Genomic DNA, 25,053 nt, shown 5'->3' on the forward strand with positions numbered 1-25,053 from the left:
CACAATATAAATTAAACTTTCTTTTCATTTCAAAACACATAATTTCACAAGACAACGCCTGCAGGGTCAGCAGTTTTTTTATAATTGTTTCCTTTTTGGAGCTTAACAGAATGTCGGCGTTATGCGATCTCGTATTTTCGGCTCATTGGCTTTACATAATCACCGGATGGCAAGCATTCACTGATTAATTTCTTTGTAAATACTATTGATGATATTTTGTTAAATTGTGGTGACCGCTAGTTAATATTAAGTAGCTCTAAAGGTCGGAAGGTGGGTTGATTTCATGAATTTGAATGTTTTGTGCACAAAGTTATTATGTTGCGGCTTCTGTGAATGTCAGGCACTTTGTCGTGCTGCAGTGGCCGATGTGAGTAGTTATGCATGGCACCAAGAGCTGCCACCTTCTAATCCAGGGTGTTAAACGATGACCATGATTAGCAGCCAGGAGGCTAATTCGGCTGTATTCTAACGGAGCCTTCACAACTCTCCGCCTTACCGCATCATATGGCTCTGCCGCAATCGGCCTTTGCGTTACACTCTGAAAAAGTAGCCCCACTATTCATCGTGTTTAGCCAAGGGAAGGAAAAGATGGTTACAATAGTGGCAGCGACAATAGCACCGGTGCATATGACGAACGTTTAGCCTCCTAAAGGGTGATTTTTTAAGAGCTTGATAACTTTTTTTTAAAAAAAAAACGCATAAAATTTGCAAAATCTCATCGGTTCTTTATTTGAAACGTTAGATTGGTTCATGACATTTACTTTTTGAAGATAATTTCATTTAAATGTTGACCGCGGCTGCGTCTTAGGTGGTCCATTCGGAAAGTCCAATTTTGGGCAACTTTTTCGAGCATTTCGGCCGGAATAGCCCGAATTTCTTCGGAAATGTTGTCTTCCAAAGCTGGAATAGTTGCTGGCTTATTTCTGTAGACTTTAGACTTGACGTAGCCCCACAAAAAATAGTCTAAAGGCGTTAAATCGCATGATCTTGGTGGCCAACTTACGGGTCCATTTCTTGAGATGAATTGTTGTCCGAAGTTTTCCCTCAAAATGGCCATAGAATCGCGAGCTGTGTGGCATGTAGCGCCATCTTGTTGAAACCACATGTCAACCAAGTTCAGTTCTTCCATTTTTGGCAACAAAAAGTTTGTTAGCATCGAACGATAGCGATCGCCATTCACCGTAACGTTGCGTCCAACAGCATCTTTGAAAAAATACGGTCCAATGATTCCACCAGCGTACAAACCACACCAAACAGTGCATTTTTCGGGATGCATGGGCAGTTCTTGAACGGCTTCTGGTTGCTCTTCACCCCAAATGCGGCAATTTTGCTTATTTACGTAGCCATTCAACCAGAAATGAGCCTCATCGCTGAACAAAATTTGTCGATAAAAAAGCGGATTTTCTGCCAACTGATTTTGGTAATAAAATTCAATGATTTGCAAGCGTTGCTCGTTAGTAAGTCTATTCATGATGAAATGTCAAAGCATACTGAGCATCTTTCTCTTTGACACCATGTCTGAAATCCCACGTGATCTGTCAAATACTAATGCATGAAAATCCTAACCTCAAAAAAATCACCCGTTATATGCAATATCGCCAGAGAGGCGTCTGCTGTTTGAGGAGCATACCAGGTAGGCGACATCCACTTCAGCCGCTATGAATTCACGCACAGTTTCGTTGGAACTTCCGGTGATCACGGATTTTGATTGGCCCACATGTTGATCGTCATTTATGTCCTCACGACCACTTTGAAAACGTTTAAGGCAATCATCGCCATAAACTTATTTCATCAATTGAAACGTTTCGGTAAAAGTTTTACCAATTTTCAAATAAAATTTAATGTTGGCTCTTTGTTCGAAGCTCATTTCCGCACCGATAATACATACAGACACTTAAAACGTAATAAAGATAGAATCTGCTATCTATCAACTGTACAGTGAGAATTTTATTTTATGTGAATTTTATGAAAGTGAATAAAATTCTCACTGTACAATTGATAGATAGCAAATTCTACCGAACCAGTTGACATATAGATGGCACCACTAGGAGGCGCTGATTCAATTCCTGTTTACTTTGGAACGCACCTTGCATATTCTTCACGTTTGTTAATTAATTGAAATTCGTTATCATCGGCGGGTAAGGAGTGGGAAACGAGAGAGGGCAATAGATTTATTTTAATATAAGTATTTATTACTTATTATGATTTTAAAAAGCTTAGGCAAAAATTGCATTTTTATATGGGCAGTGGAAGTATTTTTGGCCGCTGATTCCATACAAGACCGACCACTGTGCGACTGACCAAACTGTCAACAGAAATAAGCGAAGAAATGGCCCAACAAAAAACCGTCCGCGAAAGTAAGGTACTAATTCGAAAAGTGCACCAATTTGAGTGTTATGTGTCGTTTACGCGAAGCTATTCATAAAAAGAGGTCGGAATTATGAGCCGACAACTCTTGGTTTTTGCACTACGAAAATGCACCTTCGCATAATGCATTGATTCAAACATATGCGCTTGATTTAGCTCCGTGTGACTTCTGGCTATTCAGCAAACTCAAACAACCGCTTCCGTTTTGAGTCAATTGAATAGCTACACGCATTGGAGGCTTTTCCATAATAAATAAAGAATTTTATAATTTTTTTGCTAACTACTAACTTTTACACAATTTTTACTTGTCACTAACACTGCCTCACAAATCTTTGAAATGAGTAAGAAGTCAATCTACTGTGTCTTTCTTTTGAACACCCATCGAAGGGGCATGTTTTCCTCAGCATAAGGCAGCATAACCTCATTTAATATATTGCAATAAGTCACCGCTGTCATTGTGTCCTCAATTCGATATATTGGACCAACTCCTTGGTAAGAGAAGCATCCCCACACCATAATTGATCTTCCTCCGTGTTTTACAGTTTTAACTGTATATTGCGGGTTAAAAGCTGTGTTTACTGGCCTGCGCACATGTTGAGTATCGCAGTCAGGGTGAAAAAGATTGCATTTGGTCTCATCTGACCACAGGATGTTGCGCCATTTCTCCACTGGCCACTTGACGTGCTCATTAGCAAAATGTAACCTTTTAATCACATTTGGTTTGGACAGAAAAGGTACTTTTCTGGGTCTCTTTGCTTATAAGCCATTTACGAATGATAGAAGTGTCGACGTCCAAAGAAAATTCCTTTTTAAGTTCACTAGAGGATGCGAGGTGGTCCTTTTTTAAGCATCGCATTATATTCCTTTCAAGAGTTGGAGATATTTTTGATTTTCGTCCACGCGTTTCTTTCTGAGGCTTATATTTTATTGCATTATCTACCACTCTCTTGGAGTAATTCAACGTTTCGACTATTTTCCTGTATGAAAATCCCTGATTGTGGAGGTGTTTTATTTGCTTACGCAGCTCAGCGTTGCCGTGTTGTCCTCTGCCCATTTTAAATTACTAAATTGAATTATATGTTAACTTTCTCAGTTTATGATTATATAAAATCTCCTATGCAATACCTTTATTGCTTAAAAATTTTTAAGAATCCCAATATTTCAAAACTAACACCAATTTAATATTCCCGTCCCTATTATTTCGCACACTCAAAAACGATCTTACTTCACACAATGATCAACAGCTGCGAAACGACGCGGTTCTTTACTTCACTGACATCCCAGCAAACAATTGCATGTTACATTTTTGATAATTTTTTTAAAATGAATCAGATTTTATTTTTTACCTATTTTCAAGCAAGTGTTCCTATTATCTTTCACATGACTGTATTTTAGTAAACCCTCAAATCCATTCCTTTTATGTTAGCATTTATTAGGTACAAAAACACTGAATCGACATCTTTCCCACCAAATCACATGTAAAGTTGTTCCTATCTAATTCACCTTACTTGAAAATGTGTTTCTTCTGCCTTCGTTATCGGTAAACAGAAAAAGGTATGGTGATACGATATTTTGAAGCAGGTGGGTGATTGAAAACATGGATTGGCATATAAATAATTTTCATAGCCTTTAGCTCGGTACTTTTTAAGTGTATTAATGAACTCTTAATCATAAAATTACAAGGTACTTACGTAGGATGTCGTTTAAACAGGAACATAATAAATCGAGTTCCTTCAGGAGTAACTTCTTTATATAGGTTCTCAAATCTATAGCGAGCAAACGATATATTTTGCTTTGTATCATAGTCATCAGTTCCGCGAAAAGGGCTTTTTCCAGAAAGCAAAAGATATGTCAGCACACCCACAGACCAAATATCACTTTGCGGGAATATGGGTTCTTCGTTCACCATCTCAGGAGATTGAAAGTCAAGCATGCACCTCGCTGCAACTTTTGCTCCTAATTTACTAACTCTCTTTGAGGAACCAAAATCAATCAATTTGATTTGAACCGATCGTACTGATGCCATTACAATATTGTCAGGTTGAATATTTAAATGACAATAACTTCTCCAATGCAAGTATTGGACTGCGTCTAAAAGTTGTGTTATAACCGTTGCTACCATTTGCTCAGTGTATTGATGGCGACTGCTAAAGTATGTCAATACATCAGCACCCTGAAGTTTCTCCATTATAAAAATAGCCAAAGGTACATTAACTGGTTTGTATGCTGCAAATAGTGCTGCAATACGTTCATGTCTTAACGTTCTAAAATTTTCAAATTCTTCTAATATAAGAGGTTCAGTTTCCGTATTTAAATCAAAAATTTTAGCAACGATTATTGCGTTGGTAGATTTTTGAATTCCCTTTACAATGGTACTGAATTCTCCTCTATGTATTTCCGATATAAAACTATATTTTTCGTTAACACTGTTATCAGTTATCCAATTTGGAGGTTCACATTCACAATGATAGTCAGTATGAACTCGCTCTTCTTCTGCCGTGATTTCTTGTCCGCTTTCTGTTAGTTTTTGTAAATGTTCCATTGCCTTTGATATCTGTATTTTTGGTGAATCTATAGCTGCTGTTTCAGCTGTCAACGGAATACTCATTTCACTCCAGCCAATTCGATTTCGAGATGCCAATCTAAATTGGTATTTAGTGTTAGGCTGCAGATCATGCACAAAATAAAATTCATGGTCAATGTTATCAGCAATGGTTGTCCATATATCCGAGCTAAATTCTTTCTTTTGTAAACTATAACATAAAACTGTTGAGTGACCATCATTTCGTGGCTGTTTCCATCTAAGAAGAATTTCTTTGCCACTAACTGCAGATACTTCAGGAGAATCCGGAGCATCCGGCAATGTAGCAACAACTAACCGACATCTTGACACTGTTTGACCAAGCGAATTTCTGGCGACGGCTTTATATATGCCTATATCAGTATGGAGAGCCGGATCAAAACGTAAAATAGATCTTCCATCTTCATCAGTTAATATTTTAATTCTGTTTGACTCAATTAGCACCATGTCATTTTTAAACCATTGTATACACGGTTTTGGGTCTCCAACTGCAAAGCAATGTATGTGTGCAGGTTGATATTCGACAATTGCAAGTGTTTGGGGCTTTTCTCTGAAGAAGGGAAGACATCCTTCTCTTTGGCTTTCAATTAGTGCCTCTGCTTCCGTATATTCATCAAGTCTGGGACCCAATTCTGTTCGAAGCCTACGAATGGTGAACGAGTCATTCGAGCTATACAAATTTATTCTGCTTCGAACTCGTTCATCATCAATTTCTTCATCCATTATATCAGTAAATCGTCGACGTTCCCGAATAACTGGCAACTGTTGAGAAATAATTAAAATTAGTACGTAAATAAGATTTAAATTTACGAAATTATGCGTATACAAATTTTTGAATTTTACGGACATATATTCAACAAAAGAAAACTTTATGTAATCATAGAAATTAAGTCAGGATTATCAGGATTCACAGCCCCGCCAATAATAAAATTATGGATTTTGATAATTGATAAGCTTAAAAAAATGAATAAGTTCAAGTAATAAAAGTCGTCTGTTTTAAATGTCGAAGCTCCAATGAAGAACATTCCTACAACCACAGCCTGGTACTTAGGATTAACCAGATAAATATTTGCCCCAAATTCGTAAAACAAAAACTGGAATTATGTATATCAAGGAAAAGTTGTGCAGCTGTTGACTACCATATCCACAAACAAAGACGTTGCTTTTGATTGATGGAAAATTCGGCATCAACTTGTCCTAGGAAGAAATTTATGACTGCCGAACATATAATTTTTAGATGTTATTTCAAAGCATACCGGACTTTCATCTATTATCAGGTGCCGTTACATACTGATTTTCATAATTCTATATGGAACGATATTAATGTTAATTTAGATATTCTTGCTTAACTTCATTAGATATCTTCAATTTAGATACATGAGAATGAGAATATCTAAACTCAATCAAAGGAATGAAATTTAAAATCTGAGTAACCGGAACGGACCCAGGTTATTATTTGGCCAAGGACTGCCAACTCGGCACCAATTCGTCCAGATGTGTTGACAAGTTTGCTCTCGGGCTCGTCAGGAATCAGAACGAGGGCATAAATACCTCGGCCTGGCAAGTGTTTGGCAGCAACATCGGAGGAGGCTAAACTTCTGAGAAGTCGCTGAGTTATATTAACTATGATTGATGAGGAGGTCACTCACTCCGGCACTGGTACGACCAAGCAGGCTGCTACTGTGATGACCTCGGTAAATCTCACAAGGAAGCATAAAATTACCTTTGATAGCAGGGCTCAGTGGAATGATTCCACGCCCGACTTACTAAAAGAAATAAGGAATTTTTTTAAATAAATCGCAAATAAAAAAGATTTATCACTGACTGAATCGTTTGAAACTCTTATACACAACTCAGCTCAAACCTATAACAGTCGTACGCAACTACACTAGACGGTGACTGAAAACTTATCAAAAGTCATACTTAAGCGTTGTACAGATCTCCATCTTGATATGGCGAAGTTGGTTGGACAGGGATATGACGGAGCAGCAAACATGTCAGGGCATTTAAGTGGAGTGCAAACCAGGATAAGACAACTGTATCCAAAAGCACGATATGTTCATTGCGCTAGTCACCGATTGAGCCTTGCGCTTTCTAATACTATGTCATTACCTTCAATGCGGAACTGCCTTGGTATTGTCAATGAAATAGGAAATTTATTTAGAAACCATTCAAATGCAAACACAACTTTCCAGGACGTTACACAGAAGCACGCACCAGAAAGCAAAAAAAGACGACTTGAAACAAGGTTTATAGAAAGGCATGAAAGCATTATAAGCTTTGTGGAGCTTTTCAAATTCATTGTACTAAGTTTGGAAATAATTTCGAGTAAGACATGGTCCATTTCGTCCATCTCAGCCTTCTTAGCAGCGGTAGAGAAAAGCGATTTTTTGCTTAGTCTATTCGTCTGTGAGCAATTGTTCATCTTAACCGAGCCAAAGAGTTAATAAGAACTCTGCACCAGATAAGAGAAACAACGGATGGTTCTTTCAACGATATTTTCCAAACAGCATCACAAATGTCTAAAGATCTTTTTAACATAGATCTTGTAGTGCCTAGAGTGACTTCGCGTCAAACTACTCGTGCTAATCCACCTTGCACAACCCCTGAAAGCCACTTCAGAGTTACAATATTTATTCCATGCGTTGATGCTCTGATTCAAAACATGACAGAACGTTTATTAGTGAGTGAGGATATACTCTCGTCATTTCAAATTCTACTCCCATGTTTTGCTGCAATTGATAATGCCGAAGAATTAAAAAATTTAACTATTTACTTCGAGGAGCAAATATCAATGACAGCATTAAAATCAGAGTATCGATTGTGGTGTGCCAGCTTATCAACAATAGATCCAACCATAGAAGTGTTGAAATTACTGCAACATTGCGAAGCAACGTATTTTAAAAATATTCACTACCTGCTTACAATTTTACCAACTCTTCCAGTGACGACCGCTTCCTTCGAAAGAACTTCTTCAACCTTAAAAAGAATAAAAACTTTACCACGCAGTGTGATGGGCAATGAGCGGCTGAGTGCACTTGCTGTTATTGCAGTGCACTGGGATATTAAAATAGATCCAGATGAAGTAATTAATGATATGGCAAGCAAGAAGAAAAGAAAAATATTACTTATTTAAGTTACAACTACCAAATAATTTAAGTAATATGTATATGAATTTATATTGTTTTTTTTTTTTAATAAACAGAAAAATTAAAGTTTATATATGTTTTTACTTCAGAAAAAAGGAGCTTTATCCTTTCTTACAAATGTATTTCTGGGGAAAATAAAAAAAAGAGAAAGATACTTTTTTTACAAATGTATTTCTAGGAAAAATAAGAATTCATATTTTTGGACTACTATATAATAATTGTGCTTAAGTATTCCTATATAAACAATGTAATATTTATTTTATATTCATTTGTGGGTTTGCGCGCAATAGATGAGCATTACTTACGCCTCCTTTACACTATTCGCGAAGTTAAAGAGAAGAGAAGGCAATACTGTGCGGAATACATTAAATTCGGATTCAATGAAAATCTCACAAACCCCTCCTCGCCTTTGTGTCTTCTATGTGTAAAAACATTTTCGAATGAAGCAATGAAGCCTTCAAGACTGCAAGATCATTTGAATAAAATGCATCCAGATAAGAGAGACAAGAATGTAGCATATTTTCAAGACCTAGAGAAGAAGCATAATACTCAGCCAAGTGTAGCAAAACTATTTTCGGCGGCTGCTAAGCAAGATGACGACGGACTTCGAGCTTCGTACAATATCTCTTTGTTAATTGCTCAAAAAAGCAAACCACATAACATCGGAGAAGAGTTAATATTGCCAGCAATAAATGAAGTAATAACTACCGTGCTTCATAAACTGGCCGCAGATATTATCCGAAAAATTCCTTTGAGTAATAATTCTGTGCAAAGACGAGTTGATGAAATGCCTTAAAACATTGAAGAATCATTGAGCGATCACCTGAGGACAAGCCAATTCGCAATTCAGCTCGATGAGTCCACTTTACCAACTAATGAAGCATTGTTGTTGTCTTACGTGAGGTTTATTAAAGATGAGAAAATATGTGAAGAACTATTATTTGCTAGAAATTTAGAGACCGATACAAAAGGCGAAACCATATTCAATATATTGGAAAAGTTTTGCGATAAGAAAGAGATTCCTTTGAAAAATATTATTTCAATTGCTATTTCAAGACAAGCTCATAACATCAAAGAATGATATAACTTACATGACAGACCTGTATAAATTGTTCAACGACATGAATCTCCAACTGCAAGGCGACAAACTAAATTTAATTAATACAAAAAACGTCGTTGCTGCTTTTGCAGCCAAACTGCTTCTACACAAAAAGAATCTGGGCAGACGAGAGTTTCACAATTTTCCGAATTTATCAGTATCATGCAGTAACGACGAATTGTTTGCCTACTGCTAATATTTGGAAAACCTCCACATTGACTTCACCGAACGATACCAGAACATTTTGAACTTGGAAATACCAGACTGGGTGTTGGATCCGTTTTCAAATGTCAACACAGCAATGTCACCTCAGCTGGAAGAAGAACTTATAGAATTGACAACAAACGAGGAAATAAAAATCAAGTTCAAAAATGGTTACCAAGAATTTTGGCTACAAAAACCGATCTCGCAATTGTACCCTGGATTGTGGTCAATCGTTCAACGATTCTTGATAGCATTCCCATCGTCATATTTGTGTGAACGTGGATTTAGTGCTGTGACAACACTGCTTACTAAAAATAGAAATCGTTTGCTTGTTACCGAACGTGGCGACTTGCGACTGTTCTTGAGTAAATTGGAACCTGATATTAACAAACTTATTAAACCGCATCAGATTCATCCTTCGCATTAGTTTTTATATATGGATCGATTATTTTAGTTTTATTTTTAATACAAGATTCTCTGTTTTAATACTATAAAGTTGTGTTTCAATAATCATTCTTGTTGGAAGGTGGAGCCCGTAAGAGTTAACTTGAGACCGAAGCGCCGTTGTATGTTACCTACTGCGCTCAGGTTTCAAGTTGCTGGTTATAGTAAAAGTTTCGTTTAGAATTCTCCGTTAATATATGTACATATATAGGTCACAATAATTAATTTGAAGTTATAGTGGTTTTAAATAGGTGAAAAAATGGGGGCGCTAAAAAAATATTTATTCTCAAAGTGGGCGGTAGACAAAATAAGTTTGGGAACTACTGCTCTATTGTGTTGGAAAATTATGCCTATTAGGTGGCGGGGCTCACTTTTCAAAAACTTGCAAACTACAAATGTCCATGCATACCTTTATATCCTGAACCAACTAACAGTTTTGTATCTTTATTTGCTGTCTACTTATGGTACCTGGCTGTCTCCGGATCGAAAAACCACCAACCAGATCGATCATGTTGTGATAGACGGAAGACACGTCTCCAGTGTTTTAGATGTGCGTGCGCTCCGAGGTTCTAACATCGACTCGGACCACTATATTGTTGCAGCCAAAATTCGCACACGCCTCTGTGCAGCAAAAAACGCACGCCAACAAACACAAGGAAGGTTCGACGTCGAGAAGCTGCAATCACAACAGACAGCCGAACGTTTTTCTACTCGGCTTGCACTCCTGCTCTCTGAGAGCACTCATCAACAATTCGGTATAAGGGAACTGTGGGACGGCATTTCAAACTCCTTACGTACAGCTGCAACCGAAACCATTGGTTTTCGGAAAGTGCAAAAGAACAGCTGGTACGACGAGGAGTGCCGTGTCGCAGCGGAGAGAAAACAGGCTGCCTACCTCGCAACGTTACGATCGACCACAACACGAGCGGGATGGGATAGATATCGAGAGTTGAAGAGGGGAGCGAGACACATTTGCAGACAGAAGAAGAAAGAGGCCGAAATGCGTGAGTACGAACAGCTCGATAAGCTGGCCGACAGGGGTAACGCTCGAAAATTCTACGAAAAAATGCGGCGGCTTACAGAAGGTTTCAAGACCGGAGCATACTCTTGTAGAACCCCCAAAGGTGATCTAGTTGCCGATGCCCAGAGCATACTTAAATTATGGAGGGAACACTTCTCCAGCCTGCTGAATGGCAGTGAAAGCACAACACCGGGAGAAGGCGAACCCGATTCCCCAATCGATGACGATGGAGCAGACGTTCCATTACCCGACCATGAAGAAGTTCGAATAGCAATCACCCGCCTGAAGAACAATAAAATATGGTCGGACGAAAGCATGCCCAACGACTGGAATTTAAGTGTGCTATGCCCAATCTATAAAAAAGGAGACCCCACAATCTGCGCCAACTACCGTGGGATTAGCCTCCTCAACATCGCATATAAGGTTCTATCGAGCGTATTGTGTGAAAGATTAAAGCCCACCGTCAACGAACTGATTGGACCTTATCAGTGTGGCTTCAGACCTGGTAAATCAACAACCGACCAGATATTCACCATGCGTCAAATTTTGGAAAAGACCCGTGAAAGGAGAATCGACACTCACCACCTATTCGTCGATTTCAAAGCTGCTTTCGACAGCACGAAAAGGAGCTGCCTTTATGCCGCGATGTCTGAATTTGGTATCCCCGCAAAACTGATACGGCTGTGTAAACTGACGTTGAGCGGCACCAAAAGCTCCGTTAGGATCGGGAAGAACCTCTCCGAGCCGTTCGATACCAAACGAGGTTTCAGACAAGGCGACGACCTATCGTGCGACTTTTTCAATCTGCTGCTGGAGAAAATAGTTCGAGCTGCAGAACTTAATCGAGCAGGTACAATCTTCTATAAGAGTGTACAGCTGCTGGCGTATGCCGATGATATTGATATCATCGGCCTCAACACTTGCGCCGTTAGTTCTGCTTTCTCCAGGCTGGACAAGGAAGCAAAACGAATAGGTCTGGCAGTGAACGAGTGCAAGACGAAATATCTCCTGTCATCAAACAAACAGTCGTCGCACTCGCGACTTGGCACTCACGTCACTGTTGACAGTCATAACTTTGAAGTAGTAGATAATTTCGTCTATCTTGGAACCAGCGTAAACACCACCAACAATGTCAGCCTAGAAATCCAACGCAGGATAACTCTTGCCAACAGGTGCTACTTCGGACTAAGTAGGCAATTGGGAAGCAAAGTCCTCTCTCGACAAACAAAAACCAAACTCTATAAGTCACTCATAATTCCTGTCCTACGGCAGAGGCTTGGACGATGTCAACAACGGATGAGTCGACATTGCGAGTTTTCGAGAGAAAAGTTTTGCGAAAGATTAATGGTCCTTTGCGCGTTGGTCACGGCGACATTGACATAGTTCAACGAATTAAAAGACAGCGGCTAGACTGGCTAGGTCATTCATTCATTGCTTCGTTGTTTACTTTGGATTTTGTAATTGTTTTCGTACGTCGGACGTTTTTGTACGACATGGGCATGACGACAAGGAAATCATAAAAATCGCTGTCGTACGAAAATGTGCGACATGGCACTCAATGTGCTATATATGTACATATAATATAAAAAAGGAAGTAAGATGCAGTAAGACACAGTCAGATTAGAAGGATTTGCAGGTAACCGAGATTGATATGGTAAGTATATTTAATTAATGTGAAAAAACAAACTTTAAGAACCGATGCTTCATTGCCACATAGCACAGCTTTTTGAAAACAAAATTTTATGCATGTACACACAAAAAAGTAAAGTGTGAATTCTACACCTTTGGGAGCAATATTAACACCAATTTATGGTGTCATTCTCATTTGTAACACAAAAACAGTGCAACGTGAGAAAATGTGGAGTCATTTTACTAATTTGCTCCCAGATCTGCACTTTAAAGTGTAAGCTTAACACTATTTGGTAGTCAGCATTGCTGTTCATTACAAATGGCGTTACCATAAGTTAGAAAAAAATTTACTACAATACCAATCCACCACTTGCAATTTGATGTATGCCATAAATGCGAATTGCTTTTCTTGCAAAGTATCACAATTATATATATAAAAATTTATATCCTTCTTTTGTCGACTAATTTGGTTTTAACTTGAAAAATTATTGACAAATTGCTGATCTATACCCATCTCATACCAATGCGAAAATTCCCTAGAGTAAACTTATGGTTTATTAATTACCCAATCTGGCACTAAATTCTCGCGATGTTCAAAATTGCCCTTAACCGCTCTCTGTCTCCCATCTCATGTATGAACGGCAGTATACACTAACTCGCACATGGATAGAGACAATGTTTGAATGATGGATCATGATGTTTTACAGACACGATTTACCGACGGTTTTTTAATTTGTTTGTATTTGTCTAGAGACAGAAGCGCCTACTTAAATATATTTCAAAATTAATGGTAAGGCAGGAAGTTATTCTTTGTATGTGCTAGTCAATTATTCTATACGAAAAATAAAAATTGTTCATTTTTCGAAAGGTCTAAGACAAAAAAGCGTTTAATCACAATAGTAAAATGTTGAGGCCTATCACTCAGCCACGGACAATTGTATTTCATTTTAAACGAGAAAAAGTATGTTGAAAAATGGAAAAATCCAATTATTCCGACATCAGTTTTTGATCCTATTCAAGTGCTCGCAGGTGTACATACATCTGTATGTATATAACCAGCGAAATTAACACTTCGTGGACGCAAAGAAAGGGTTGCCATCAAATAATGCAAGATATATGTACCTTAAGTATGAAATATTTTCATTGACTTATGGTATATTTACATTCCCATACGTGGGAGCAAATGTACATACATACATATGTTACTTGTGCATTTATGAGTAGATATTTGTTTAGTTTTATAATAAAAGATTTGGCATAAAAGATAAAGAATATGTTCAGCAACCACGGACTAATAGTATCTATGCTATTATGTGCATCTGTATGTATTAAAAAATTGTTGAATAATATATAAATGTTCATCTGTAAAAAGGTGCAAAATTTAATCCCATAGTATAGTATAGTTTAAGAAGAATTTATTTTTTAATTTAAATATTAACAAATACACACCAATAATAATTGGAAGTGATGTGGTTTTCTTAATCTGCGGCTATGCGCAATATATGCATTTATCTAAATACAATTAAAATCCCGCATAAATTATTTGCTTTTTGAAACTACTACACATGAAAAAATGCGTGGCAATCATGATGCCATCTCATTTCGCTCATCATGGCTTGCTTTGTCTTCATCTGAAATCAGTCGGGATATTTCGTGCTTCAACAGACAAAATAACTAAAATTGTTAAATAAATAAGAGGGGTATTCTCTTGCTCTTGCAAAACCCGGTGCACGGTGCAAGCATTGCAAATTTGTAACGGCACAACAACAAACACACGCAGAAAAATATTTGCAAGGGCTGTGAAATATGTCAGACCAAAACCCGTGTATATTAGCGTGCAATGTCACGCAAAAATAAAATTGCAACCCTGTTGTAGTTGCCATTTTACATAAAATCATATTTTGACGTTAAATTGTTGAGGAAGGTAAGTTTTAAATAGATTTTATAATTTTTATTTAAATTACAAAGATTTGTTACAGTTTTTTTTGTTAAAAATGTATGCAGAAGGTGCGCCAATTCACAATAGCCATGCACAATAGTCATTTACAATAAATTGACTGAATCAGTCGCTCATATATCACTAGATTCTGCAATGGGTGCTCTCGTGCCCTTGTATATTTCGGTGTAGTATTTTTGCAATCTGCAATCTTGCAAGAGCAAGAGAATACCCCTAAGGAATTGATTAATAAAAACGCAAATGTTGATAAAAGTGAGAAGTGGGAATGTGATAAAACTCATTGATATAAATACAGATACCAGAGCGAAAGATGTGCTTGATTTCAGTAAGTTTTTTCTTGTTTGTGGGTTAGTTAAAGTTCGTGAACCTTTATTGCATTATCATTTCAACAGTTTGTTCAAAATTCGGCATTGCGTACAATATCACAATAAAATTTCTGGACCGGGATAAAGCTCCAATAGAGGAAGACCAAATAGTATCTACAATTAAGCAGTTTGGAAGTTGCTCCTGTTTTTTGCTAGAAATTTTAGACAAAGGTAAGCTAAGACAAAATCCCAATTATTTGTGCTAATATGCATTACAATGTACAATCTTAAGCAGAAAATAATTTCAATGACAAGGCAATAAGCTCTAGTTTTGAAGCTATCGGAAATGAAGTGAGTATAAAAAATGGGCGTATGTGCAGAATATGAACTACTCGCTACATACATAGCATTTGCACGCAAATTAGTCGCATTGTTCATTTGCATTCAATAAATGTTCATATTCTGCTCAGCGAGTATAAAATATTTGAATGTTTACAAATATTGAGCTGTTGTATATACATAGGCATTATTGGACTTTCTTAAGGAAGGTGATGGTGCTCATATACTGGAGGAATACAACCAAACAAAAACATTAAGTGATGCCTCACGCCGAATATTGGTGCGTGAAGCTGTAAACTTTCTGCGCAAAGTTTGTGGTAATTATCCATCTCGGCAACAAAAAATAGCTCTTGCAAAAGCCATTATCGCCAATTTTCCAGTTTACAAATGCAGCGCAAGCGAGATAGGAGGAATTGTAAGTGAGTTTTTTTAAGTAAAGGGCGATAGTAACTATAAATACGTACGCCGATTATAATCTTTTTTTTCACAGGATCTCTTTTACAACCCCGCGGAAAATTCAGGATACCTGGTTTCAAAGCTAAAAAATTTGAATAGAAAAAGGCGCACGAATCTTAGCCAGAGTTCAAGTGAATCAAATACAGATGGACGTAAGAGCACAGCAGAGGAATTTGATGTAGGTTTCTTCAGAAATTGTGTCGTTGGAGGGAACTCTGAAGATATAAAGCAAAAATTGAAAACAACGCTGAATGAGAGAATTCGATATTGTACCCTACATCTTGATGTTTTGAAAGCTTTTCCGATTTTTCGATACGATCCATCCCTGGTATATAAGACAACATTTCTAAAATAATCTTTATTACTAGTAAACAGTTTTCAGATTTCATTCGATTTTGAACTGCGCTACAATCGTTTAATAGCCAACAGCCTAATTACTTCTTGGCGTAGTTATTTAAAATTCACAGGTGACGTTTTGAAAGATGCTATTGGAAGCTCTTTAATACCAGGTGAGCATCTTCACTTAGGAAATACATATATATGTATTAAAAATTCTGATTTAAATTTTAAATTTTTAGAGTGGTTTATTGAAATCAAACCGTTTTTACATCTGCTACGACTACTACCTTCATTTACACTACGCTCAAAGGAAAATAAACAACAACGAGTAAATTTCGAATCAACCATCAATAAATTTATAAATTTTCAGAATGTAAGTATGTATGGAGTAACGTTTGTGATAAAACTATAACTGTTGTCCTGCTTTTATTCAAATATAAATTAAAAAGTAGCAATAATTTGTCCTATAAGAAAACCAATAATTTAACTATCTTTATAATTTTAGATAAATACACCCATAGACGACTTCGAATTAAACAGCAAGCAGCCCACAATCGTAGCATCTGGAAAAAGTAAGGAGGAAATTGTTCAGTATTTTATTTTAATTGACCGTAAAGCTTTACATGTGCCTATAACATATACTTTCATTGAGGTATTTGATTTATATTTTAAGTCATTTTATGTATTCCATATAAAATTTTTTCTAAGTTCATTTACAAAGTTGAACCGAATGTAAAGTGTTCTAATCGAGTTCTTGAGATCTATATGAAGTTCAAAAGCAAAATTGATGCTGAACGATCAGTAATTTAAAAAATGGGATATCAGTAGGGAGAAAAAGTTTTATAAATAAGTAGTACTAATCTAAATGAAAATGTAAAGTTTTGTCTATCACAGGTTTTACCAGAATACGAAACATGTATACTTTCATTGATATTCTTAATATTTACGAGGTGTCTCCTTCGAAAAATAAGGAGGTAATCCCCTTTGACAACCTGAAATTTAAAAAGCCTTATGATTATTATCATATTAATTCTAATACATACATAATAATAACGGATGTAATTTTTATTTAAATAATATATGTAAATAGTTTTTGAACTGAATAAAAAATGAATCAAAAACGAGTTCCGTTTCATTCCAGCCTTTATGTGGGGCAAATTTTGGGGAATAGTTAAGAGTTAAAATTACACCTTTTAGTGTAAATTTTTTTAGCACTTTATTGGAGCTAAAACTGCACTCAAAATTTAAGACTTAATAGAGTTAAAATTACACCTTTTAGTGTAATTCTTATTAACACTTTATTGGAGTTAAAATCACACTTTAAGGTGCTGTTTACAAATACTCCGCATTAGTGTCAAACTTGCTCTTTTTAGTGTTATTTATTTTGACTCCTTTTGGTGTTAAGTTTACACCTTTTTTAGTTTATATATACAGCAACACCGAAGAGTGCTGTTTTGACACCAAAACTTTTTTGTGTGTATGTATAAGACATAATACTTACAGACCAATCAACGCTATCGTTGAGTGCGAATGAAGGTGATCTTCTGTGAGCAACTTTCATATATTCGCGTAACCTTACAGGAAAACTAACATCTCTAAGTTGTAGAAGATAAGTATCTGGTCCATATTGGTAGCTGAAATTAATAATAATACAATCCTTGTATTTTTTGATTATTTCTAAATGTACTGAATAGAGAAAAATAATTATATACATATGTGCTCATGATTTTTAAAGTGGCATAAGACATATTTTTATTTTTTTTTGTTTCGAGATATTTAGAGTTTTGCATTTTAAAGGATTAAAAAATATTCTTGCATTATGGATTATGATTTTTCGACAGTAAAGTAGTCCCAACAAACAAGTATTTATTATGATTATGAAATTTATAGCCATTTTTAAAAGAAAATGTGGTTTTGAAAGGTTTAAATGACTTGTACCTCTTTCAAAATTAACTGCATGACTTTATAAATGACTTATATCACCAATGAAACAATTTTATTAGTAATTAACATTTTATTCAAACTCATTTCATTGTGACTAAGTAAATTATTCATTAGTATTTAAAGAAATAAAGTGTTTGTGAAAAATTAGTGGAATATAGGGTAGTAGATCCATCACATCTTTACGTTTTTCTTTTGTTATTGATCTAATGGTTGTGTATAATGGAAGTAAATCAATATTTCCGTATATTTTAGGTCTTCCTTTTTTAGGTGAGGGGTCTAATAGTTTGAATTCGGAGTTGTCGTCCAAGGAAGTTTTATAAAACATCTTATATGGGGCATTTTTTAGAAATCTGATCCTTTGTATTTTTAACCAAGGCAAAGCTTCTCCATTGATGTTTTTCTTTCTATTATTCGTTGATTCTTTTTGTTGTCTTGTAGAAATAAAATCTTTTTGATCCATTTGTACTACCGAAAATGGGTTTCTCATCTTACATGATTTTATCAAATTAATAATGCTCAGAGATGTATAAATAATTCGATTTTTTAATTTTAGTTTCTATCAAACCAAAATCGCGATCATTTGGCAAAAAAAAAAATGGCCGGATACCATAAATTTATGATCAATTGTTTCAACATTATTATCAGATGCCTGAACAATTTTTAACCATATTAAAGCTATGTTAATGTTTCGATTTTGTCCAGAGCAGGCATCACTGTAAGCTATTATATGCTTTTGAGTGGTAATGTCCCGAATGTGCTTTAAGATGCAGGACGCAGCTTCCTGTGATCCTCTTGAGGCGATTGTTTCATCCCATCCATACATTTTAGCAATTCCATTGTGGAAATTATGAAACCCTAAATTGTATACATACATGTTGCGCTTATAATAAGCTACCGAAACAAAAAGTCTTGGATAAGGAAGCGCTTTCTGTAGGTCAAATGTGTATCCGTAATTTTCACTCGGGTTATCTTTTGTTTTTTGAATGTCATCTGTTAAACTTTTTCTAGCCTGTTCGGCACTTTTAAGATGTGAATCACGAATTTCCATAAGATACAACTTCTCGTCTTCATTACTGGATGTCTTTACGAGGAGTATGAAAATTTAGGTTGAACTCAGTATTAAATATTTTTCTATGAGTCCACTCCTTTACACATGATGTATTATTTTCATCACATTTTTTCACATATAGCCCATACATTTTTCGAATATCTAAGTCAGCACTTAGATACTTTCGACCTGAAGTGCGATGTGATCGCGTCTAATGGCTCTCACATGCTGGAAAATTCAGAATATGATATCGTACTACTTTAATTTTTTCTTCATTTTTTTAGGGCACGGCTTCATATTCCGTTAAATGTTTTGAAAGTATCCAAAAAACAAGTTTTGCAAACAGAAACTTCCGAACTCATACATACATATACATAGATGAAACTTAAGACTCCATTTTCTCATATATCCTTTGTGATTTCTGGGGCGTTTTTGTTTTACCATACAGAAACATATTCTGTTTTTCGAAACTTGCTAAATTCCAAAAATAATCAAAATTAGCTTTCCTGTCTTCATATCCGATTCCATTTAAACACTTTTTGGAAAAAAGACAATCTATATTTTTTCATATTCCTCTCCACGATTTCTCTTAATTTTTCTTATATTTTGTGCATAATTCTGTTGATTGCGTGTCCTCTTTCTTGATTTCATTTTGCTTTCTTTCATTTGTAAGGGTTCTGAATTCCCTTTTAAACTATGAGCCGATTCATCAGAAGACGATATCATTATTATTCGTTTCCATTTCTTGGGAGCATTACTTAATTTTTTTTCGCCGTAAAATGTCTACAATTAACTTTAAATAGTAGGTTTTTACATTAAAAGTTTTACTTCATCATACCTGAACCACTATCTGAAGACATGGCAAAATTACTTTGTGAACACATTGACTTATACCATTATCAATACGAACAATATCTGTATTTCAGTTAACAACTAAAAAATAAACACATTTTAAAGAGTTAATTTGCATGGCATGCAGCTAATATCTTCAGATTATGTTATTTTATTAAGATTTGATAAGTATTATCTGATAAAGTAGATTTTTAAAATTTTTGACTTATACCACTTTCAAAATCAAGGGCTCATGAATCACTATCGTTTCTATAGTATCAGATGAAACTAAGATTGTGAATAAGTGGGAACTACATGAAGTAACCTCCAGCAAGAGGTTATTCTAACTAGTTTGTTTGAAACATCTTCTTAATATTTTTAGATTTAGATTTAGCAAATAGTGTTTAATAAAATTTTGTAAGTTATAATTTTTTCTTATAACATTTAAAATAATATATTTTATGGCTAAAATTATTTTTATATTTATTCTCAATTTGTGTTTATGTGATTGATTATTTTGCACAATTTCTATAGTTGGTTTATCTACATATGTAAATGGTATTTTTGATTAAATAATTTACTCAGCATTTTTCTGTTTTTTTTTTTTGGTTTGCTCATTGCTTTTCATTTACTTCATTTGGCTTCACACAATTATTAAAATAAATCAATCAATTCAATAAAATGTAAACAAGAACCTTTTTAACCGCTTTTTCTTGAACCATTCGAACTTGAAGTTGTCTTTATACGATATATCGGTCAATATGTAAGTTATCTTAATGAAATTCAGGGAGAAACTTTTCCCAAAAACAGTGTATTTTTGTGCCACGTAAAAATAGATAAAATCGGATGCAAACTAAATGAAACTCAAAGATTTGTTATTGATATGTTACAATACAAATTAATATTTACTGGCTGCCACATACCTAATACAAGAACCGGTGAATAATCACGAACTACCCCATCCCGTATATGCAACCTATAATGGGTTTCCTCATTCTAGCAGACTGTCTATATCAATATGTCTGTTAGTGTATGAATTGGTTTAAAAATTGAAAGAATCATGTTTTTGAATATACTTAAAAGTTTAGCCCCAATATACCCGATATATGTAGTGACTTATGTATGTATTTTAAACCGTAAATGTTGGTCAGAAAAAGTGAGATTTTAATGAATTTCAGTGCAGAAGTTTTGTTAACCCAACGGTTGATTCCCTAAAATTAATCGAGTATGTATGTAGATAGGGAGTTATATGTAAACAAATGGGAACAAATATAATATATAAGTATATAAATTATCATGAAAACGAGTTGAAGTCCGCGCAAGAGTTGGTAACGGACCAATGACTACAACACGCCATTAATTGAAAGCCTCCCTGAATTGTGAGGGAATTCCCTGATTGTTACTCACGGCACTGATTCCCTGATTTTCGTGAAAATTCCATGATTTTCGTGAAAAATGCAATGAGTCCCTGTTTTTCTCCTGAATCGGCGAATTTTTTTTAATTATTCCTGTTTTTTGAGCGAGTGCGTGAAAAAAGTGAGTATCACAGCGTTTTAGTCTACTTTAGCGATTTGAAATTGCGCGCCATGCGTACGATGCATTTACATGAATCATATCATTCATGGTTGCGTTCCAAAACTCGGCCGAGTTTAACTCTCGTAGGTTTTTTCGGTATAAAATTCCTACGCGAGTTGAATTTGGTTTGGTTGAGTTTTGGAACGCACACCATATATGATATCGACATCATACATACATGTATCGACTCTAATTTGCGGACTTTACTTATATAATTTACTAATTACCAGTATGTTCACAACTGTTATATTTCATAAATGGAATCCTAATCCGGAATAGGCAATTTTTTACGCCTAATAGTTGGAACAGCGAACAACCCGCAGCCCGTAGCAGCTTAGTGATAGTTATCAAGTAAAATTGGTATTGCAATTAATGAATGGGGGGAGGGGGTTAACATATGCAACGGGACTGATTTTGACTGAGACCGGCAAATATGTGAGCTATTTTAATAAAATTCCGAGAAACTTTCATTCCAACAACAGCGTATTGTTTCTAAAATAGATAAACTGGTCCGGACCCCCGTTAAGCTATTATAATAATTTTTGAACATCCGGTTGACCTTACATCTTAAATATTGGTGATGGTATGTAATGTTACGTACCTTAATGAGATTTAAAGAGCACCTTTTATTTTAATAATACGTAGTAATGTCAAAAAAAATTAACCTTATCTCCATATATCTAATACAAGTTTTTCAAATTTCCGGTTGGACTTATACGATATATTGGTTAATGTGTAATATTTGGCTCTATTGTAGTTTAAAAAATATGTGAATTGTATCTACGAAAGTGTTATATCGATTCAGACTATCTGTATTATTATTTCCATTTGTCTTTTTAGTTTTTACCGTACTTATCAAATAACCAGAGAAATATATTAGGAGTAAATATTATTATTATATTTTTATTATGTGATTCAATGCCTAATGTAGTAATATCAGTTGCTGATAAAATGATTCATTTGAGTACTTTTTTTAGTAAGGTTGATTTTGAAGGAGATATTTTGACTATAAAAATAAATTAAGAATGACACTAATTGCGCACTTGAGCTAACACAAAATAAATTAGTCAATTGACATAAATTAGTCTATTAACGAATTTCATGCGCACTGTTTTTATAGTGATGTACACGCAATATATTTTAACAAATTTCTTGAGTAAAAAATGTTCAGATGTGCTCGAACTTAGCTATTTTTTACTTTTTCATAACAAAAGTAACAACAAAAAGAGGAGTTTGAGTACTTACTGACTTTCGGACTGAATTAAGCCCAACTCATAATCTGGATGCAAATATTTTGACATTGTGTTTTCGCGTTTTGTGGAATATTTTTTTGGTTCTGGCAATAGTTCTGGAGTCGGTTCAGGCGTATATGAATGACCTGGTGGATAAACCATTCTAGACGGATGAGTGTAACAACCACTGAGTCGTCTACGTCGGAAATATTGTTTGCAGGCTGCATTTTCACTCCAATCATCAAATTGGTCTTGATAGCTTCGTAGATTGTCTGTGGTGATCTGATATTCTGTTCCAGTCGGTAATGAGTCCAACATAAAAAACCATGGATGTTTTAACGCTGTTTTGACATCCATCCGATCATCTGCTCTATACGACAAAAGGCGGGAAATAAAATCTCTTCCATCAGCGGATATATGGGACCAAATTGAATCGCTGAATTCCCAACGCCCCTCACGAATTTTTGACAGTGTTTCATAGTCATCACTACCCCGGAAAGGGTTCCGACCACTTAGCAGAACGTAGGTTATAATCCCTACAGCCCACATATCATGAGAAAATCCAACACCCTCTTTATTAACAACTTCTGGTGAAACGTATTCCGGCATTCCGAAGTCTAAAGTAGTTAGAGCGTGTCTATTAATTTTTCGGGAGAGACCAAAATCTGATAACTTCAAATTCTTGCTTCCCACAACAGATATCAGTAAATCCTTTATCTAAAAAAAAGAAAGGAAACATATGATAAAATTTCTTTGTGCAGTTTATTTTGGAGTCTTAGTATTATAACTCAGGGTTGCCCGAAGTTAAAGTCAAACGAGCAAAACTAAAAAATAAATAATTAAAAATTATAATAACTTATTTGCAAGGTAATGATAGAAACCTATATTAAACCGTTCGTTATTGACCATAGGCACATTTACTCCTCCATTAGATTGGAAGCAGAGATCAAGAACGAGGTTAAGAGAAATCCCAAGAATAGAAACTGGGATTTCTACATTCAGTTACTATTAAGCAAGAGACTTAGACTCACATGAACAGTTTGAAAAGGGCGTGACTGTATTTATGAATGCCCTAAATATAGTTTTTCATGCACAAAACGAAGCCCCCGTTACCACCTCGGAGCATTGCTGGACATTTCTGGATCGTTCAACAACGTCTCCACGGAATTCTTTGACCTCTAGACAGATAAGAGCAGATTGCAACGAGGCTAAAATGACGGGGGAAATCTGTTGATGTATTCCCCAAGGTGGAGTGCTACCTCCGCTTCTATGATCATTAACGGTGAATAAACTGCTAAGAAACTTCGAAGGCAAAGCCCCAAAGATAGAGGCATATGCGGACGACATTGACATCTTAATAACGGGTAGGTGCCTACGGGCCATTAGCAATATTAAGGCCACCACTTTCTATACTGTCCAGAACTGGACATTGCAAGCGAGTCTTTCAAGGTCCGCACAAAGTACCTTGGGATATTCTTGTACAGCAAACTGTGGTGAAAGGACAACGTGAAAAAAGGATGCAAGCTTTATATGCTTGTAGACAGATGTTCGGTACAACCTGGGGGCTCTCTCTCATCCGCTGGTGCTACACTGCTATTGTTAGACCAATTCTGCTCTACGGTGCAGTAGTATGGTGGACAGGCGTACGGAAATCCACTTACCAGAATATACTGTCCAGAGTTAAGCATAAGACAACCTTTTAAGTTGCCGAATCACTACAGTATGTTTCAAGTTGAAGTCTTTGCTATTGCGAAAGCCGCGGAGATGGTCTATAATACACCTGTAGGAAATTCCAGAGTCAACATCTACGTAAGCAACCAAACAAAAATCAAGAAAGTAACTTCGTATTCACTTCTACTGGGTGCTAGCCCACAAAGGCATCGAGGGCAATGGAATAACCAACGAGATTGCCAAAAATGGTGTGGGGATAACAACCGAAAACGTGATCAACGTTTGGAAAACCTATACAACGATCTTGACAGAAGCATAGAAAAGAAACTCAAAACTCGACGTAATGAGCTACCTAGGTGCAAAACTGCAAAAGTAATGTGCAAAACGGTACACAAAATTCCTATTGGCACTCGATAGAAGAGACTATACTTGTAGGAACATTATGGAAATACTGTCTTGGGTGGGGTCTGTGATGTCACTGTCTGGTATCATCATGAAACTTGGTACACATAAACCGTAGCGCCTTGGGCATAATCGTTCCATTGCCACAAAATGGCATTATTGTGCCATAACTAAGCCGCAAGTTAAAAAACAAAAGTGTAATATAGTGAAAAGAATTGCTTTAGATAGGAGTGGTTTGAAAATCTTTAAAAAGTGGGCGTGCCCGCCCTCTAATAAGTTTAATGTATAAATCTATCTGTATTATAAAAATATACTAAAAGTGGGATAAATCAATAACTAAATGCGTTAGAGGTATTATTAGATACAATATTAGAATTTGCTATCTTTATCGATTGTCCAGTGAAAATTTCATGACATTTCATCGGTTTTAAGTGAATTAGTGCGTTTTAAGTGTCAGTAT

The 25,053-nt window shown here is 35.7% G+C and overlaps 1 protein-coding gene and 1 long non-coding RNA gene across 14 annotated transcripts in view; one reads left to right on the top strand and one right to left on the bottom strand.

Moving 5' to 3' along the window:
* Positions 1-25,053, bottom strand: part of LOC105228775 (obscurin) — a 369,554-nt gene that overhangs the window by 3,866 nt on the left and 340,635 nt on the right. For all 13 annotated transcript variants that reach the window (XM_049451168.1, XM_049451169.1, XM_049451171.1 and 10 more), the window contains 3 exons: positions 22,534-23,237; positions 17,392-17,524; positions 4,059-5,710 (listed from right to left, as the gene is read on the bottom strand). In XM_049451168.1, the coding sequence (XP_049307125.1) occupies positions 4,059-5,710; positions 17,392-17,524; positions 22,534-23,237 (2,489 nt within the window). The remainder of the gene's footprint in view (positions 1-4,058; positions 5,711-17,391; positions 17,525-22,533; positions 23,238-25,053) is intronic.
* LOC125777212 (uncharacterized) lies at positions 15,039-16,512 on the top strand. The gene is made up of 6 exons (XR_007422169.1): positions 15,039-15,107; positions 15,301-15,510; positions 15,586-15,879; positions 15,934-16,060; positions 16,130-16,263; positions 16,396-16,512. It is a non-coding gene; the product is annotated as an uncharacterized LOC125777212 (long non-coding RNA).

Source organism: Bactrocera dorsalis, chromosome 3, assembly GCF_023373825.1.
Source record: "Bactrocera dorsalis isolate Fly_Bdor chromosome 3, ASM2337382v1, whole genome shotgun sequence".
In the NCBI taxonomy this organism is placed as follows: Eukaryota; Metazoa; Arthropoda; class Insecta; order Diptera; family Tephritidae; genus Bactrocera; species Bactrocera dorsalis.